The 19035-nt window shown below is 37.9% G+C and overlaps 2 protein-coding genes across 4 annotated transcripts in view; one reads left to right on the top strand and one right to left on the bottom strand.

Moving 5' to 3' along the window:
• Positions 1 to 187: 187 nt before the first annotated feature.
• trim35-14 (tripartite motif containing 35-14) lies at positions 188 to 8489 on the bottom strand. 2 transcript variants are annotated; one of them, XM_041780249.1, is made up of 7 exons: positions 8410 to 8489; positions 5427 to 5850; positions 2350 to 2445; positions 1947 to 2177; positions 1837 to 1859; positions 1639 to 1757; positions 188 to 1477 (listed from the first exon to the last, which is right to left on the bottom strand). In XM_041780249.1, exons 2-7 carry the CDS (start codon positions 5847 to 5849, stop codon positions 933 to 935), a joined length of 1437 nt encoding a protein of 478 aa, XP_041636183.1. In that variant the 5' UTR covers position 5850; positions 8410 to 8489; the 3' UTR covers positions 188 to 932. The 2 variants fall into 2 exon arrangements, with proteins under 2 accessions (XP_041636183.1, XP_041636185.1); XM_041780251.1 differs by lacking the exon at positions 8410 to 8489 and adding an exon at positions 6662 to 6721.
• Positions 8490 to 10343: 1854 nt separating this feature from the next.
• The window catches only part of ptn (pleiotrophin), a 125640-nt gene continuing 116948 nt past the window's right edge, over positions 10344 to 19035 (top strand). Inside the window, exon 1 of one of the 2 annotated variants that reach the window (XM_041780896.1) lies at positions 10344 to 10769. In XM_041780896.1, the coding sequence (XP_041636830.1) occupies positions 10627 to 10769 (143 nt within the window). In that variant the 5' untranslated portion in view covers positions 10344 to 10626. The remainder of the gene's footprint in view (positions 10770 to 19035) is intronic. The other variant, XM_041780897.1, reaches the window with a different exon arrangement.

The raw sequence follows: 19035 nt of genomic DNA, 5'->3' as shown, positions 1-19035 counted from the left end.
TTGGAGTGGAGTGAGGCCTTAAAAGCGGTTTAAAATACCAAAAAACGAATTCTAGCCTTATTTATTAGTAAGAATATCTTAATTAACACATAAACTTCAATTTTATAACAGTTTAATGAGGAAGAAAAATCAATAATTTGCATATTTAAGTTGAATATAATGCAAAAAATTAAAGATATCCATCCGCCCTTTCTCTCCGAGAATACACAAAATAGTCCCGCATAGTTTAAGGTTTTCAGTTTAATTTTTAACACTTGTGAAAACATAAAGTCACATTAAATACTGATACATTTTACCTATTTATTTATTTTTTACTTTTTTTAAACTTGGAGTTTTAATGATGAGCAAACCAACAACTTCAGTTTACCCTATGCTGGAGCTAATATTCACATTATTTAGATCACTTAAACAACACGGGACAGAGAGGACATTTTAATATCTGAAAATCATTTATTTGTTAAATTACCACTCTAGAATATCACCCAAAATTGTACACAAAGCATTATTTGTGCCATAAATCTAGTGTTATTAACAAAATAAGTGCATAAAAACATACCAACATGTAGCTTTTGTCATGCATGTTAGAATAATCTAACAATATTTTATATATTAAACAAAAGCAGTATTTTGTATGATATTCTCAGGCTATACAGCACTGTTCTTCAAACATACATTATGATTATTATGAGCACACAAACAACTCAGACATTAAAAATACATTTTCAAGTAATCAAAAGTGCAGGAATTAGACTTACTCTAGCTCTCAAGTGCTATGAAGTTGAAAAATTATGTATTTAATTTGAAAGGTTTAAAGAAGTTGTACTGACATCAGTAATGTTATTCCACATTGTGAGCACCCTCATTGATCATTGTGAAATTTAAAGACCCCTTTTTGTGATGAAGAAAACGTAGCTGTGAAGTTGGAATGATTTTCAACAATACTCAACAGCTTTGACAGAAACCTCCAGCGGATCCACAATCAGAGGACACTGCTGACAACCCACCCAGAAGTATGGGAAGACTTTCTCAGTGATGGCGTGCTTAAAAGTGTAGATATGCGTGTTGTCTTGGGGGTCGTAGAAAGACACCCTACCCTTGTCACAGTCCAGCAGCACCCTCACCTTCTGCGGGTTTCTCTTCAAGGTGAGCCTCGTCAGCGGAGAGGTGCCGGCAAAGTACATTTTATGGTAGAAGTACACGCAAAGGTAGCCATTCTTGAGCACTGAAGACACTTTCTCTTTTTTCACGACGGACTCTTTTGCCACGCCGACGACCCACGCCGTGTTATCTCCCACGCTGACGTCCCAGGAGCGTTTCCCTGAGGTGAAGCCATCACGGCCCAGGACTGCCGTGTCGGGGTCAAACCTCTCCGGATTGTCGGGCAGCTTCTTCTTCTCTTCGCTGTCACAGACGCTGGTGAGGTCGTCTGACAGGACGAGCCACGGGGCGGCCGTGTTGGGATCCAGAGTCACCGGAGCTGAAGAGAACATGGCAGATTGTCAGCTTTCTCTAAGATAACACACTCTGACTGTCTCTCATCTCATCTAGATTCAGTATTCACCTCACACATTAAGGAAGTGACAGTTTGAGGAACAAACATCAGTATAATCTGAAATTTATGCCAGAAAAAAAGCTCACTGTATTTGACGATTTTATGCATCTTCTCCCAGACATGAAACGTCAGAGAGCCCAGATATTTGGCCACATCTATGAGCGATCCAGGGGGCATGACAGGATCTTCAATTGGGCAATTTGCTCTGTAGGGAACAGAGTTAAGAAGTTTAAATGTTTAAAAAAAGCAGAAAAAGTTGAAAAGTAAGTTGCAACTTGTTTCACCTTGCCAAAGTCCTCTTGCATTTCTGAGAAGAAAAGAGAGAAACTGACCGTTTAAAAAAACTATTTTTATGGAGGTTAACGTGCACTCATTTTAACATTTATATGCTTACTTGAAGGACTGATATGCCCTCCAAAGCTAGATCCTCCTCTAGAAGTCGGATTGATTCAGATAAGGATGTTATCTCTCCAGTAATTTCTTCGATTTTCTGCATCATCACTCGACTCTTCTGCTCCTCCTCACTCCTCAGCGCCTCCATCCTGGCCTCCTCTTCAGCTCGCAGGAATGTGTGGAGTTTTTCGAACTCTTCATGGGTTCGCCTCTGCACAAACTGAGTCTGGACCTGAGGTAAAACAGCAACATGACCTCAATTTATAATGGGAATAAACAAGAATTGCCCAATATCAATACATTCCAGGAATATCACACACAAAAAAAAAGGTTTTTACAGATTTGACAAACAATCGTTAGGGTCAGAGTAAAAAATCCCACTTTAATGCAGTGTTATACTGTACCTGAATGTACTCCACCGTGTCCTCATAGTTCTTCTTCATTTTGTCGAATGCATCCTTCTTTTCTTGCAGAGAGTTGAGGGCTGACTTCAATTTCTCCTGAGTAGCACATAAAAAGAACTTTAATTCCAAGGCCTTGAGAAAAGATGAATGCAAATGAAAGCCAGCAACATGCTTTTAACGTAAAGGCTGCTAAAGAGACAGAGTTCATGTTTTTTTCTTTTCTCTAAGTGTGGTTGTATAAGGGACTAGTCATTTACAAGTGTATTAACCACAGTTAATACCCGCCCCCTTTGATGAGAAGCCAGTTCAAGTGTCTGTGCGCTATCACATAGGGCTACCACAGCGCTCTGTGCAGTACTGGGATGCATTGATAGGGGTTATTCGTTCAAAATGAAAATGAAACTAACAGATAAGGGTTTTATTATCGAGTACAGAGCCAGAGAGAGAGGAAGAAAGAGTGAGAGGTAGGGCGGTAGGCGGTAGACAGATGTACTTTATTGATCCCACACTAGGAAATTGTGGTGTTACAGCAGCTAGTTATAAAGCAGCAGAGGAATAAATACAGCAAAATTAACACTAATATGGAAAAAATATATACATATTTGCATGCTTAGTTTTGCTTCACATCACTAGCAAAGTCACAGATAAAGTAAATAAAAATTAAAATATACATTGTTTGCAACCAGGAAGTGGATAGCCTTAGAATGAATGATAGTACTTTACAGCAATTATCATCAGAAAATGTCTACAGAAATTGAGCACGATACCTACACTTCATAAAAAAGTGTTTTTTTCCCACACCACCTAACCGATTTACTCGGCTTTTATTCATCATTATAAAAAATACTCAGTTCTGCAGACCTTCTTGCATTGTCTAGCCAGCTAAAGGCAAACAAGAGTCTTGAAGTGTTTTGTACTGAGCTAAGAGCCTAGCTGAGCCCCTTTAACATAAAAAAAAATCAAAAATTTGTCACAAAATGCTTTTAATTGAAACAATGATGTACTATTTATAGAACCAGTGCAACTTCACTTCCTGCTCTTGAGTGGCTGCACCCCCAGTAGCACAGCTAAAGTGTTGCATTTGAGCATCATAATTAAAAACCCACAATTTACCATGTTATTAAAATTCTTAATTGATGAGGGAGAGCAAAAGAAGAGCTCTGTGTCTTTAGGCCAAAAATAGAGAAGACGAGTACTGTGTGTCTACTGACTCAAAGCTAGCGATCACTCTGTAACAGCAGGAGCTGTAGTGTGCTTACCTATAAACATATCTTACCACATTCACCAGCATATTAATGATTAAAATTTGAGAATCAATTTATTTAACAAGGTTTAAAATACATACAAACACAAGAGGAGGCCTTTTGTCCAGTTTGACTGAGAGAGTCTGAAGAGACACTTGTATACACCTAAAACTTTGTTTGTTTTATAAGATTAAGATGCCAATCATTATTCTGAAATGTAACATTTCTATTTCTATACATATCAAACTAACCCACGGGTCATCAACTACATTTATACAGGGGCCAGTTTTGACACTGAAGGGGCCGGACTTCCCAAAAACTAAATCTGACAAAATATTCTGGCCCAACTGACATAAAATTGTTTAATTCTTTTTTCCCACTGAAAAAAATGCAAATATTTTTTTGACTTTGGCAGTGAGATCAGTCCCAATTGTCTAAACTGCAGCGGCACTAGGGGGCGATTGATATATTTTGGCTATGCATTCCTAGGGCTGGTATTCTGTCATCACTGGGTTTGATGCTAAAATGCTGGGTTGTCAGTGGTGTCAGGAAACCAGTCTATTGTGGTGCTTCTGTGGGACAAATAAATGAATTCTAAAAGTGCCTATAGTGGAAAACAGCTAACAGATTCATGAGTATGTTGTGATCATGCATCATATTCACTAATAATGACTGGCAGAGGGATTTCTATAAAACGGATCCAACATCAAGCCAATATTTAAAGCCCATAGGGATTTTTTTGAGTATTATATACTAAAACTGATGTGGTCCCTGGGCCACCAGTTGGTGATAACTGCACTAACTATTGGGTTTGGACTCTCAGTGACTGTTAATGTGTACAGTTTTCATATTTTAAGCTTATAAATCAGAAATGACACAAACTTTCCCAATTACCTCCATTCATTTTGATGGGAAGTTTTTACCCAGAAAGGGGTAAGACCCACACTGTTTGGGATAAGTTGAAGCTTATCCATCAACAGAATAAACCTTGTGGGATGAGTAATTGTGTAATAAGTAATGAGCAATTTATGAATGAGCCTCTCCTATTAGACGGCTCTTTAACGTGAGCCACTGTAGCTTGCTCCTGTTTGAGTGCCAGTTTCCTTTCCTCAATCCTTCGTTGTTACTTAGTCCACTTTTAGGATCTACAGAGAGTCAGATTTCCCGTCACAACAAGCAAGACTGGATGGACATCAGCTAAGGAAATGCGGTTAAGATCAAAGTTTAATGAGCTAAACCATGGCAAAACTGTTCTGGACTAAACTGGACTGCTTCGTGGAAACAGACCTTACATGAGTTTTGTGTGATACCACTCATCCAGGCTTTAGATGAAGGCTAAATCAATCTGTACCTACTACTGTTTCTCTGTTGTTGTTTTGTTTTTTCAACTTTCTTTTTGCCTGATTATTTCACTACTTTTGGGACGAAAAAGTAGCTAAAGAATTTAGAATGTTTTTATTTTTGCACTTTGAACTTGGCATAATCTCAAACAGCTCAAGAGTGGCCCTTTCAGTAGCATTTTCCTATGCAGAAATCACTTCTTGCCCCCCACAAGGAGTTCTCACAATAATCTGTTATATTAAAATCTATAAAAACTAGAGGTTTGTTTAAAATTACATTCTTCTGTACTGGATACTAAATATTTTGAGTGCATAAGTGTGGAAATGCATTCACACTGAAAAGGCAAAAATGCATTGTACTGCTAGCACAATGCCAAAACTGAGAAGAATTTAGTGAAACCCTTTCATAAGATGGAATCCTAAAGCAGAGCATGTGATTTCTACAGGCACAGCAGCACTGGGAACCTTATCAGTATTCAGCCACAGTATTTACCTTCACATCCACGACAGCCTCACTCACAGGACAGCAATCGTGCTGTTTGTGCCTCCTTGAGGTGTGACAGACAACACAGATGGGCTCCTTGTCTGGCAGACAGAAGAGTTTGAGCTTTTCCCCATGGAGAGAACACATCTCCCCTGGATCGCAGTACAGCTCACCTCCCGTTTCCTCACCCATCCCTTCGCTCTCTTGGATGTACGCCTCACACAGGTTCTTCAGGGTCAAGCTGGGTACAGGATCATCTGTAGTCTGGTTCCTGCACAGAGGGCAGTCTCGGCTCCGTCCAGATGTCCAGTACCGCTGCAGGCAAGATGAACAGAAGCTGTGGCTGCACTTAAGGACCACCGGCTCTTTGAAGATTTCACAGCAGATGGGACAGGAGAGATCGACCTCTGGGAGAGAGAGCCTGCCTGCCATCCTGCACAACATAAAACAACAGCTTTTTTGACTGGTTGTGTAAATTTTCAATACTTTGAGACAGTTTTAATGCCATACAGTGCCTATAAGAAGTGACTGCATAAATATTCACCCCCTTAAAGTCAGTTACAGTGGATGCACCTTTGGCTGCAATCAGCACTGAATCTGTGCGGATAGGTTTCTATCAGACTTGCACATCTGGACTCTGCAATTTTACTCCATTCTTCTTTGCAAAACTGCTCAAGCTCAGCCAGGTTCAACTGGGATCAGGAGAGAAAAGCCCTTTCCAAGTCCAGCCACAAATTCTGTATTGGATTGAGGTCTGGGCTTTGACTCGGCTACTCCAGAACATTCACCTTGTTGTCTTTAAACCATTTCTGTGTAGCTGTCACTGTATGCTTCAGGTCATTGTCTTGGTGGAAAATAAATCTTCTCCCAAGCCGTAGTTCTCTTGCAGACTAAACAAGATTATCCTCCAGGACTTTCCTATATTTTGCTGCATTCATTCAAGTGGCAAAGAAGCATCCCCATAGCATGATGCTGCCACCATCCCAAACCATGATGCTGTTTGTGGTGGAGTCCACCAAACACAGCATCTTGTCTGATAAGAAAGCACCATTTTGGTCTCATCTGATCAAAGAACTATATTCAACTTGACCATGGAGTCTCCCACATGCCTTTTGGTGAACGCTAGTCAAGATTTAATTCTTCAACAGATTTTTTCTTCAACAGTAGCTCTCTTTTCACCACTCTCCCATAAAGCTTTGACTGGTGAAGAACCCGGGCAACAGTTGTTGTATGCAGAGTCTCACCCATCTCAGCTGCTGAAGCTTGTAACCTCTTCAGAGTAGTCATAGGTGTCTTGATGGTCTCTCTCACTAGTGTCCTTCTTGCATGGTCCCTCAGTTTGTGATGACGGCTTGATCTAGGCAGATTTACACGTGTTGTATTCCTTCCATTTCTCTATGATGGATTTCACTGAACTCCAGGGGATGTTCAGGGCCTTGGATTTTTTTGTATTCATCCCCTGACTTATACTTTTCAATAACCTTTTCTTTGAGTCTCTTGGGGTGTTCTTTTGTCTTAGTGGTGTAACGGTAGCCAGGAATACTGATTAACCAGTGACTGTACCTTCCAGACACAGGTGTCCTTATACTACAAGCACTTGAAATACATTCACTGCACTCAGGTGATTTCCATTTCACTAACTGTAAAACCACTAGCACCAACTGGCTGGACCTCTGTTGAATAAGGTCACTTTAAAGGAGGTGAATATTTAAGCAGTCACTTATTTTACCTTACCTATTTTTGTTTAACTGACATTATTTTGTAGAAATCTGTTTTCACTTTGACATTAAAGAGGTTTTATTGTATTTTTGTCAAAAAGCCAGATTATATTGACCGTGACTCATTTATAAAATCAATAAAAGGGTAAAACATCTAAGGGGGTGAATATTTTTGTAGGTGCTATACCATTATTTCAATGACAGATCGTGTTGAAAAAGTACCGATACTTTTACAAACTAAACATTTTCAGTCATGGCTTCATGCAAAATTAAAAAAATGAACTGTCCTATTCGTAAAATTAAACATTTTGTATGTTTATGCAGAATTTAGCCAATACTATGAGTTTATAGTATTATTATAATAATATGAGTTTGTCTGCAATTTTTAAAATCAAAAACAAGAAAATACTCTAAATAACTTTTGTTGGCATGGCATAGACACACAAGTTGAGTGGTTTATTTTTACTAGTATCATATCAAAGTTTAAAACTCTGCTATCATAAAAACCCTATTCTTGACATTGTTTTATATATTAATATATCCCTTTTAAACCCACTCAGTGCTATTGCAGTGGCCCTTCCAACTTATCTACAGTCTTTACAGCTACATAAATAGTTTAGTTATTCTTTTCTAGGACTGCTACTCCGTTGCATGCCTCTCCTTCATTTCTCATAGGTATTTTTAACATCCATATCCATATTTGCTGTCTTCACAGTGACACATCACTCAAAATGATGTTTTTGTATTATCTTTCTTGTTGGAAACATTTTTGTCAGTCATTCAAACTTTAAGAAAAGGAATAAAAACATCACTTCAATCAATTTTGGATGCCATTCTCTATATAAAAATGTTATTTTTTTCTGCTGTTGCCATTAACTGAAATCCTTCATATTTTAAAACCTGGATATTTATAATAATAGCACTTTTGTTTGGTTGATTTGGTTACTTTAGTACGATTTTGTCACATGTAATGTGAACTTAGGGCGTGGTTGTCATACGTGTTATTCGCAGGCTTGAACCGCTTCCACTGAAATTCTTCTAAATTTTCCTTACATGCTTTAGCAGAGGGTAAAAACACAACCTGTCGACAGCTCAACGGCTTTACTGTGAAAATTAAACTAGGGGAAAGGTGCAGCACGGATCCTGCACAGAGAAATACCTCGTTTAAATCCACCTACCATAACGTCTAATTTAAGATAAATGCGCTAAGATAAGTTTTAAAGCCGTAAAAGTTTATACTGATAACTGTGATAAGAAAAGCTGCATAACATTACCTTACAGCCTCTGTCGTGTGACAATTTCTTAACAGTACGTGTTTATATGGAGCACTTCCTGCTTCCTATTTTGATGAGTCATCCAAAGTGGGCGGGACCTCAGAGGCGGTGGAAGATTTTCAAGCACGTTTTTAACCCTTCATTAACCTTTTACATTTTATTTACAGTCAAAATAATGAGCACGGGGAAATCAGACGGGTTAAACATGCACGCAAGAACGACTTAGAAAATATGTGTTGCACAAAATTATATTCTTTTATCCCATTTTATACAGTGAAATACCTTATATTTATACTTTTACAATTTTAAATGCATACTTAGACCACGTGGAACGACAAACCTAACCTGATTTTGTTTGAATTTAATTTCTTATCAGAATTTCTATCATCAAAATTCGTTTGAAAGGATGTTTGTGTTTTTAACGTTATTTTTTTTATTTTGTATTTTTTTTGCTCAAAGTTTGCAACTGCTCATAGTTTTAGAAAACTGATTGTGTATTGTGTACTTTTAAGCAATTTATTAATTTTATTTATCAGTAAAAGTCGTTGCTGTTACTTTAACAATCATTGTACTTCAGAAAATCTCTCTAATTTAATATAAGGATCTACAAATACATATGCAACACAGTTAAACACAACAGTATACGTTTTTTAAATTTTTTTTTCACCAAGTAAAACAAATAATTTTGGGCCACAACACCAGACAAAATGTATAAAGTGCGTTTATAGCACTAAACCCTGCTCAGCTAAAAAGCCAAACTGTTAAAAAGAAATACCTTTGCAAGATCCACAACCTAAACTTGGGGGGATGTCCAACAATTACTGAATAAAAAAATAATCAGAGCATACGGAGATCTTGGTTTCAGCTTTCATTTTTCTTATTCTACAGTCAGTTAGATTAATATAGTTGGGATAAAAAGCTGGTGTAAGACACTCGTTCTCAACTGGTCCAGCATCAAGATCCAACACCACCTCCTAAACGTCATATTATGACCCAGATTTAATGTTTTCAACCATAACCAAATGTTTTTGATGAAAAATAGAACAGTATGGGCCAGAGATGGAATAAAAGACAGGATGAGGCAAGGCAAATAGACATATCCTTCAAAATAAAAGCACATAGTAGATTATTAGGGGGATTGCCTTTATGAGTAAGACTAAGCAGTAGCACTACTTAGAAACAAGAATAAAGCACACTGCGCCATCTAGTGGATAAAAAGAGCAAGCAGCGTAAAGCTGATGTCAACTGTCAAAAATTTTATGTACGTAATGGGTAAAGTAATTTCTATGCAAATTAATATGCTGCTTGAAGGCTTTACTTTATAGAAGGCAGTTCGGAGATAAACTTTTTATTGTCATTCAAAAGCAAAATGCTGCAATTTGCATCACACTGCTTTCTAAATTATACTCAGATCATTTAATTTTATTGAAATGCTAATGAGAAAACTTCTCAGTGACTTTAACAGTTAATAAGTCCGTTTCAGTGCTAAAGCTCTTAGTCACACTTCATCGTCTTTTTAAGATAGATTAAAGCTATTTTTATGCACCAAAGAACAAATAGACAGAGAAAAATAGTCTGCCCGCTGTGATTCTGCAGCTCCTTGATAAATGTGTTGCACAACTTCCAACTGACATTGAACAGACTATTTATTCTTCCTCTCTGCCCCCTTGGAGTCCAGTTGTGCTGTTGTCCTGCTAATGATTGTAACTTAATTATTTGCACTTTGTGGGAACTTAATGCAATTGTTTGGATTCTTCAATCTTAATAAAAAAAACACGTTTTGCTCTTTAAATAATTTTATTACTAACAGCACAAGAAGGCAAGCAATCATGAGAAATAGAAAATACAACTTATCTCTGAGTTACTATATCTGCGTAAGTGACGTCATCACGCAACTCTACCGCTTTGCCTGTGTCGGATATCAATGCTGGCTTTAGGTCAAGGGTTTTTACTTGACAGTAATTCTTCTTTCATTAATATACAGTTGAAAAGTTCGATTTTGCCAATGGAGGCAAAGAAGTGGGCCAAAGTTGAGCGAAAACGAAATTATTTTCTGGCTTTCAAGATGGAAAGAAAACAAAAGAAAAAAGTTGTGGCCAACTGACGGCTAAGCTAATAGCTGCTAGCTTAAAGTTGTGACGCAGTTAAGAAAACGCCATCGCCTACATCCAAATCTCTACAAAGTCGTGAGCTCCGGGAAGAATTTCACCTTTCAGGATGATTCTCCGAAAGATACCGATGTCCACTGCTAGAGATAAGAGATTTTTCAACTGTTTTCATCAGGAAAAGACTGTCTTGAACTACATCGATGATTTTGTCAACTGTGATAAACCAGTAAACACCAAACAAACGTCAGAACGGTAGGAATAATTTTTAATTTCATTTCTTCATGTGGACTATTGATTTGACAGTTAAAATGTGTAGGCACAGTCTTACTGGGCCGCATTCACCAATTTCTTCCTAAAATCTTTCAACTTCTTAAACTGCTGAATTGTTTGCACCTGTGTTCCTAAGTTGATTGGGCCAGGTACTCATAAGCTGGAAGCACGTTCACATTTCTCCTAATTAGCACAGAGAGAAGGCTTCTTTATGCCCATATAAGGACATATAAGTGCCGGAACCACAGATGGCACACAAGAGTGAGGACCGGAAGAAGCAAGATATCATTAACATCTAAATTAAAATAAACTGTTGTAGCTTGAAATACTTTTCACAGTTGTAAAGCGGATGTAGTGCACCTCCAAATTAAAACTTAAGAGGAATATTATATTTTTGACACCACTAGGTGGTATTAAAAATATGTAAAAACAGATTTGTTGTATGAAATCACATTATATGCTAGAACTGCTTTTTGAATCTTAATGATTGTTATAAGACTTTTTTTTATAAAACCTGTAGTCTCACAAGTAGCTAATGTTAGAAGACTCAAGTTGCTGTGACAGTATTACTGCAAGTCAAAAAAAAAATAAAAGAAATACAACTTTGACATGATTTTATAACTCTCATCTGTGAAAGTTGCAGTGTCTGTTTGTCAACAAAAGCCTAAGTCTTAAAAGTCTAAGTCTTAACTATCAGTCTTAGAAATAGGTTTCGGTGGTAGTTTGGTTTTTACATTTTTACAATATTTAACACTTATTTCATATTGCAGCTTTAAAATGTAATCATACTATTCTCAATAATTATGCAGAATTGCTTGACTGTGTTTCACACTGTAATTTTTGTAGTTCTTGTAGATATTTTAGCTTCATCTTGCCTCTTGTAGTGCAGCTGGTGGGGAAAAGGACAGATAAGGATAAAGAACCTACACTGAAAGGTACTGACAGGACATTGAGATGAAAAATAGAATCCAATCTCTTGCTGTCACTCTTTTTTTATGCCACAGAAACTCAGTTTGACCCCGAGCTGCAGGGAGTGATTTTACTGCTTGATTGGAATGAAAACTTGTGGTCTAACCCTTCACTGGTAGCACACTTTGCTGTCCTTTCACCCTCGAGAAGAACATACACTTTGAAGTCAGCTTTTGCTTTTGATTGAGCCTCATCGTTTTGATGGCGCCTGACTGTCTACACTTTGTATTTTTGACTTAAGACTTTCAGCACTTACTTTCTCACCCTTAAAAGAAGGTTTTCAGTGTCCAGTGGATGCTCAGGCTGATATTATCTGCACTTCCTTCCTGTATGACTCAATTTTTTCCCGCATGCTGAGTGAGTCTGACTTCAGTTGGGCAATTTTACATTGAAGTTGTTGGTGTTTACTGTAGGAATGGAGTGTCCAAGTTTTTTTTTCACTGAGGGTTGCATCAAGGAAAATAAAAGAATGACTGGACTACTGTTATATATTGTACATCACCCTAATTGTAAATGTAATGTACAGTTAGGTTCCTATTACATAGGAGCTGTCATAGTTATGGCCTACATCACAGCTTTCCATTAATGATTGACAAGGCAAATAGCCAATTATTGTTGAAGATTTTTGGTAACGCTTCATATGACAGAGGGGAGATGCTAACAGCTCATCTCCACATTCAGACACAAAATATGAACAAATTGCGTGAAGCTGCCAAACTTTTTAGGAATGTTGGTGCTTGAAGATGATAAGAGTGACTTGCTTTGTATATCAGACCTTGAGATGGTGAAGATAGTGCAGCAAATTGATGCCATTCTATTGCCTTATCATTTTGTTTTTATGCATCAAGGTGTTATGAATCAGGATTCTACGTAATCTTTGTTGAAAATGTGTTTATTGATAAAGTTGTCATTAGGGATGGGTAGTAAATTGTAATCACCACCATTTCACCAATTCACCATCGCTGGTAAAATTGCTGCCATGGTTGGGATTTTTGCAACACTGTCATAACCAGTTTAAATGCATATGATGTGTTTTGGTGCACACGAGGCATAAATAATGCAGCTGCCAGAGTAACAAAGGAATGTGTGACAGACAGCAGCTCAGTCTGAGTCTATTCATCACCTAACTTCCTGGTATTGCTGCTAAGCTAAATCAGTGACAAACATGGCACTGCTGACAAACCCTTTACAATTGAAGTCGTAGTCATTTCCATGACTGATTTTAGTATGAACACCCATATCAGGGAATCTGGTGTGTTTTTTTGTAGCAGCTTGAAACACCTTGGCAGGTTCAGATATAGGACATGAACACAGATAGACTTATAAAACCTTTTTTTCTGGGATCTTAAGCCCAGCCATGACTTCAGTATGCCATCACAGGTTTGTTTTAGAAGGGGAGGTTGGTTGTTACCCCTGAAAATGCATTTAAAGCATTCTCTTTTAATTTTGTAATAACATAATATAATACAGTTACCATAAAGGGCAAAAAAGATACCGTGATGTGATTCTCAGGCCATATCACCCTGGCCTAGTATTCATCTCAATTTCGTCACGATAAAAGCATGTCAGCAGACTCATCATGCTAAAATGTTTGTTTATAGAGTGAACACAGCAGCACCACCTGGTGTTGAAACTAAGAAGTACAATGCAGTAAGGGCACAAGCTTCATATTCTACTTGGGGCCGTATTTCATTTTCTTTTTAGAATTTGCTGTGGGCCGACTAAAAATAGAATATCGGTTGCTGTTGGCTGTGGTTTGGACAACCTGATGTAAGATTTTGCATATCTTTCCCTGCTAATGCAGCCATTTACATCAGACATGATGAGAGATTTTGTATCACCATAATTCCCTGTGATAATGACTGTGACTGTCCTTTTAGTGTTAAGCGTAGATTTGCTTAAAAAGACACAGTATATCAATTTTTTATAAGACACTTTTGTAAATATTTGACCTAGCTCTTCACCAGATGAAAATGCAATATCGGTCTGCCACAATACAAGAAATATGTATCTCAGGCTAAATTAAAAAAGTAGCCTAACTGTATATTTTTTACGTGTATGATAGTAAACTTCTAATAATAATATTCTAATAATTTAGAGAGAATTTTCCTGACACGTCAGGCATTCTGTCCACTTGTAAATGTCTCTCTGTGAGCCTTAACCAAACCTTACCTAATTATGCAAGAATTTAACAAATTTGGAAATAATTTGGACACATTAACCAAACTATTGGTCTAACTATAAAGCCCCCAGATGTGATACTAGGCAAATTCAGACAATGTTGATATCTTTTTGGACACCATCATTAAAAAAATAGACGTCCGAGGCAAATATGTGGTCATTTCTTGTTTTTCGGAACCAGATTGGCACAAGACCATTTGCAGGAGTTTACCATCAGTTTGATGGATTGATTCCTGCCCAACCATTTCTGTGAAGGTGATGTACTTTTGGTTTGGTACTTTTTGACACTATATCTTTTTACAGCATGTGATACTGACAATCTAACATTTTCACAGTCTCCTTCCTCAGTGTCTGCAAAAGCTAGCTGAAAAAAACAACATTTTTTAATAGAATGTTTACTTCTTATTTTATTAGGAATAGATTGTGCATTAAATGTGGCACAATTTTAAATGTGAAGTGAAGGAATGGTCATTCTGCATGCCTCCCATGGTGCTGTAGTTAAACACGACCACTAGATGTCAGGATTCACCCGCCAAAGTGTTAAACTTGTGCTGCAGCAAACATGCAGACATGTCCTCATGACTTTACATCAAAATATCACGATTTTAAAAGAAAAACTATGCAGAAACAAGTTATAATGTGACTTTCTGTGGTAGATGTTTTGAAGACACCTGAGGCGCCTCAGGATAAGGATGCCACAGTTTAACACTCACATTTACCTAGATGTCAGTGTCTGCAGCCTCTTCCCACCGTTGTAAATTGGTTGTCAGCCGATGTGACCCAGGCTAATAGTGATTCATTATTGCTCACACCCTGCCAGTGTTCACAGAGCTTTATCTGGACCGAAGGAGGGAAAAGGGGGAGGGCGGTGGGGGTGCGAGGGCTGTGTCAATCTCTCAACATCTAATGAGGACAGGCGGGATAACACACAGCAAAGACAACCCCGGACAGACCTGTCTCCACCTGATAGTTTACTAGGAGCATCAGGGCCAGTCTTACATCACCCTGACGGAGCAGAAACGCAAATACTGTTGTTTTTATCAGGAGAAATTCTAATGACTGCAGCTGAGAAGGTGAATTAAAAGCTTTATCACTGAAGTATAATGGTTTCATTTTTATTCCCATCTGTACAAATCTATTTGCAAATATGTGACCTAAAGTCAATAGTCTATTACTCTGCTGTGCTAAGAAATAAACTGGACAATGAACAGTGAAAACAGGCAGTGAATTATGGGTAAGTTATAAAAGTGGGGAAGAGAAATGGAGAAGTAAAGAAAGAGACACATTGAGAGATTTTATTGTACAGACTGATGGTGTTGTCAGGCTGTTCTTCCAGTTCATTATTGACTTTTTACAACACCTGTTCTTTATTTTATTGCTAGAATTGTAAATTTGATCCCTGCATTATGTTACAATCTCTCAACAATGGATTTATTTCCTTTTTTGCCTCTTGTACAAAACAAACTGCAAACAAATTGACAGTTTCTTGATAGAACTCTTTTAGTAAGCATTTTCTCACATATTTTCAATACTTGTGATACCTCATAGTTTTAAAGGATGCAGTCTCCATTTTTTCAAGCATGGAAGAAAACTGAAGCTTTGATAAAAACTACAGATTATTGTTTTTTCAAAAGCTGAGTAAATGAAAGAAAGGGCACTGTTGTCAATGCATACATCAGCAATGGCAAAAAATTCTAATCAAGGTTGTGATTTAAATTGAGATCATGATTATTAAACACTTATTGATTTTGCAATATCTGCAGTATGTGCATGTGTGAACCTGAACACAAATATGACACCACTACCAAGCAATAAATAAAATAAACAGCTGAATCATTTCACATTTATGCACTTATCTTGTTTAAATGATCATGAGAAGTGAAAATTGTAAAGCCGGGTATACACTGTGCGATGTCAAGCTGACCATAGGACAGTCATGGCAGAATGTCATCTCATACTGTGTGACTGAATCGTTTACAACTCACGACCATTGCGCACGAGTTGTGTGCTCACACTGTATGATCCGACTGTCCTGCATGACCTAAGTGCTCACACTGTGCGACTGAAGTCGGGACGGACGTTGACAGAAACCTGGGGAATTTCCTTCTTAAGAAGTCTCAGGGTCTAAGGGTGAAGTGTTTCCAGTCATAGTCTCTCTCTCTCTCCCCCCTCTATTTCTCCCTTCTTTCTCTCTCTCTGTCTCACACACACAAACAGCATCACCTCTGTGTCAGCTGTAGGTCCGTGGATAGGAATATAACCTGCTCGTTTATTTCCTTTATCATAGCGGGAATGCATCAGAAAGTGGCTCCAGCTGCTGTCATGGTAGGACATTGCCTGACCGTTTACAAAGGAAAACAATCCCCCGAAGTTGTTTATTTTGCTAATGTTTCTGCTCACACTGTGAAGTGTCTGGAGTTGTGCAACCAAAATATCAAACATGCCAGAAATCCTTCTTACCAGTTGGGAGCAGGTCGTGGGGTTGTAGTTGGGCAGTGGACGGCCGTTGTCCCTCCCTGTACACACAACGACAAACAACACCTAATCCGACGGAAAGTCGGCCCGACTTCAGAGTGAATCGTACGACTCAAAATTTGTGGCTGAATTGCAGGAAAATTGCACAGTGTACACCCAGCTTAATCGACACTGAAGCTCAGTTAATTCCACAGCACTGTCAGCAGTATTCAGGATTGAAATGATGGGAATTGAGGGGAACGTCAGAAAACACCAATTGATTTGATACTGATGTGGTTTCCATCAATGATGATGTTGCAACTGGTTCTTTGCAGATGATGTCACACAGCAGCTTCCATTGGGGGCAAGAAGTGATTTCTGCATGGAGAAATCATGTTTTGTGCTGGTTATGACTATGCCAAGCATTCAGAGTGTGAAAATAAAAACAGTCTTAGTTCGTAAGCTGCTGTTGTGTCCTCAAAGTAATTGATATTCAGGACCACACCATTGCAAACATCATACACTCTGATTCTCTTATTGCAAGAGTGACCATGATATCTGATGAACTGAAGATTAGACATTTGGATGATTTGGGCAATTCGGTGCCTTCTTTTTTTAACCTCTCTTCACTAATGTTGTTCTTTATGCTCTGATCTAGCAGCTGATTTTGTTATTGGTCGGTCGACTTAGCTCTGTAGTGTACTGGGATTTCCTGCAGGTGGCAGCATAACCTGAATAAAGAGGCACCAAGTCATCCTTATTCAGTCAATGACATGCGTGTACTCACTTTGTTCAACAGAGCAGTACAAACAGCCCTGAATTTTCTTCTGTTGAAGTTACATTTAAATACATCATGATGATCTTTTTGAACCTTTGCTTCATATTAATTTTCCACACAAGCCTTAAATTCATTGTAATACATCATAATGTTACCTTTATGCATAATGCTTTCCTCTAACAGGACTTAAGGGCAAGCTGACCAATCAGGTGCTTGATTTCCTTTCGATATCATTCCCAATGCTGATCCACTTCATACATTTCAGCTGGAATTTTAATCAGACTATTTAATTACACTACACCACACATGCAGTGCTTCTCTCAGCCGCAGACACCGGAATATTGACCATTGGTGATCAGTTTTGGTGATCGATGACTAGAAGCATTTTTTCTAATCTACTGGAATATTCCAGGCTGCTGGAGCAGCATATATGAAGCTCTTTTTTACACATCTCAAAACAGACTTTGGTCACTGATAGTAAAAGTAAGTTTTGTGACTCAGTCACAGAAAAAAGACTTTATCCTCTAGAACTTTTCACATTAATGAAATCACACGGGTATGATGGAAGTAGGTTAAGGATATTCAAATGATTTGGCCGATCAGTGGTCAATGAAGGCCAACCGATTCATACAGAATACAATGATGAGTTAAGGACTTAAGATTTGTTATTTCCTTAGTCCCCTATTGTATACAGTAAAGATTTAAAGCATTGGGAAGATGCATACATATATAAAACATCATTGTAATCAATTAGAGGCAGAAAAGTGGCAGCAACAAGTCTTTTCTTTGCATCAAAAGAAACTTATTTCTAAAGTTAAAGCCCGGACGCAACTTAAATTTCTTTACAAGTGATGAGAATCATCAGTCAAAACCCAAGGTTTATAAGAAGACACAAACTCATGCACTTTACCCTGAGACGTGGAAATGGTAGTCAAGTTAAGTGGCTTTTTCTTTGAGTTTGAAAACATAAGTTACAGAATATCCTGTACAGCATCAAAATTATCCTGTAAGCAACAGAAAGCCTGATGCTGTGAAGGAGCAGTGCAATAAATTACAGTTTTATCCGCATATAAACAATATTTTGCATACATTTTCGCCAACACTGTTAAAATAAAGTCTAAATGACAGCGGTCCCAATGATGAGCCCTGTGGCACTCCAGTTTTACCAACAGGATGTTACACGGTGGAGCCTTCAGCCTGTACTCTCTTTGTTCTGTTTGATAACTCATTGTGAAACCAACAGACTGACTGTTCTGACAAGCCAATATAGTGATGTCTGTCTTTCAAAATAGCAATGCTAAAGAATGCATTATATCTAATATTTGGCAGATTTCCAATATGTGGACATTAACACATTTTTGGTGATACCAAAACATAAATGCAGTTCATACCTAAAACTTCAATCCTTGAGTTTCACTTTAAGGATGAAAAAAGAAGCAAACCTCAGTCCATAGAACACACTTAAAACTTCAGGAATGGGGATAAACAAAAACTGTTGAAATATTCGCAGAAGTTTTCACATCCTCTAATTGTGAAAATTAACCTTACTGAGGCTGATATTAGCTTCCCTTCTGACCGTCTTTTCAACTCCTTTTTTGTCATCCTTTCTTCCTACATCTGTCAGTTGTGGCCATAAAGCCTTATAGAGTGCAAATACTGTTGAATTCATTTCAAATTGTGCCGATTCTTGTTTGATTCAGTTCTCAGCTCATTCACTACGGTTACATCCCCTGGCATCCCATGTTTGACTTCATATGAATTGATGCAGCCTCGTGTGTTTAGTGTAAATACACTCTAACCACACAACAAGATCGAAGTACTTGGAGCTGCACTTTTGCTGACTTTCTTTAAGTGTCCTGCTGTGCT

Source organism: Cheilinus undulatus, linkage group 23, assembly GCF_018320785.1.
Source record: "Cheilinus undulatus linkage group 23, ASM1832078v1, whole genome shotgun sequence".
NCBI lineage: Eukaryota > Metazoa > Chordata > Actinopteri > Labriformes > Labridae > Cheilinus > Cheilinus undulatus.
Note: the sequence above shows the minus strand (reverse complement) of the source record. Positions and strands in the feature narration are given on the sequence as shown.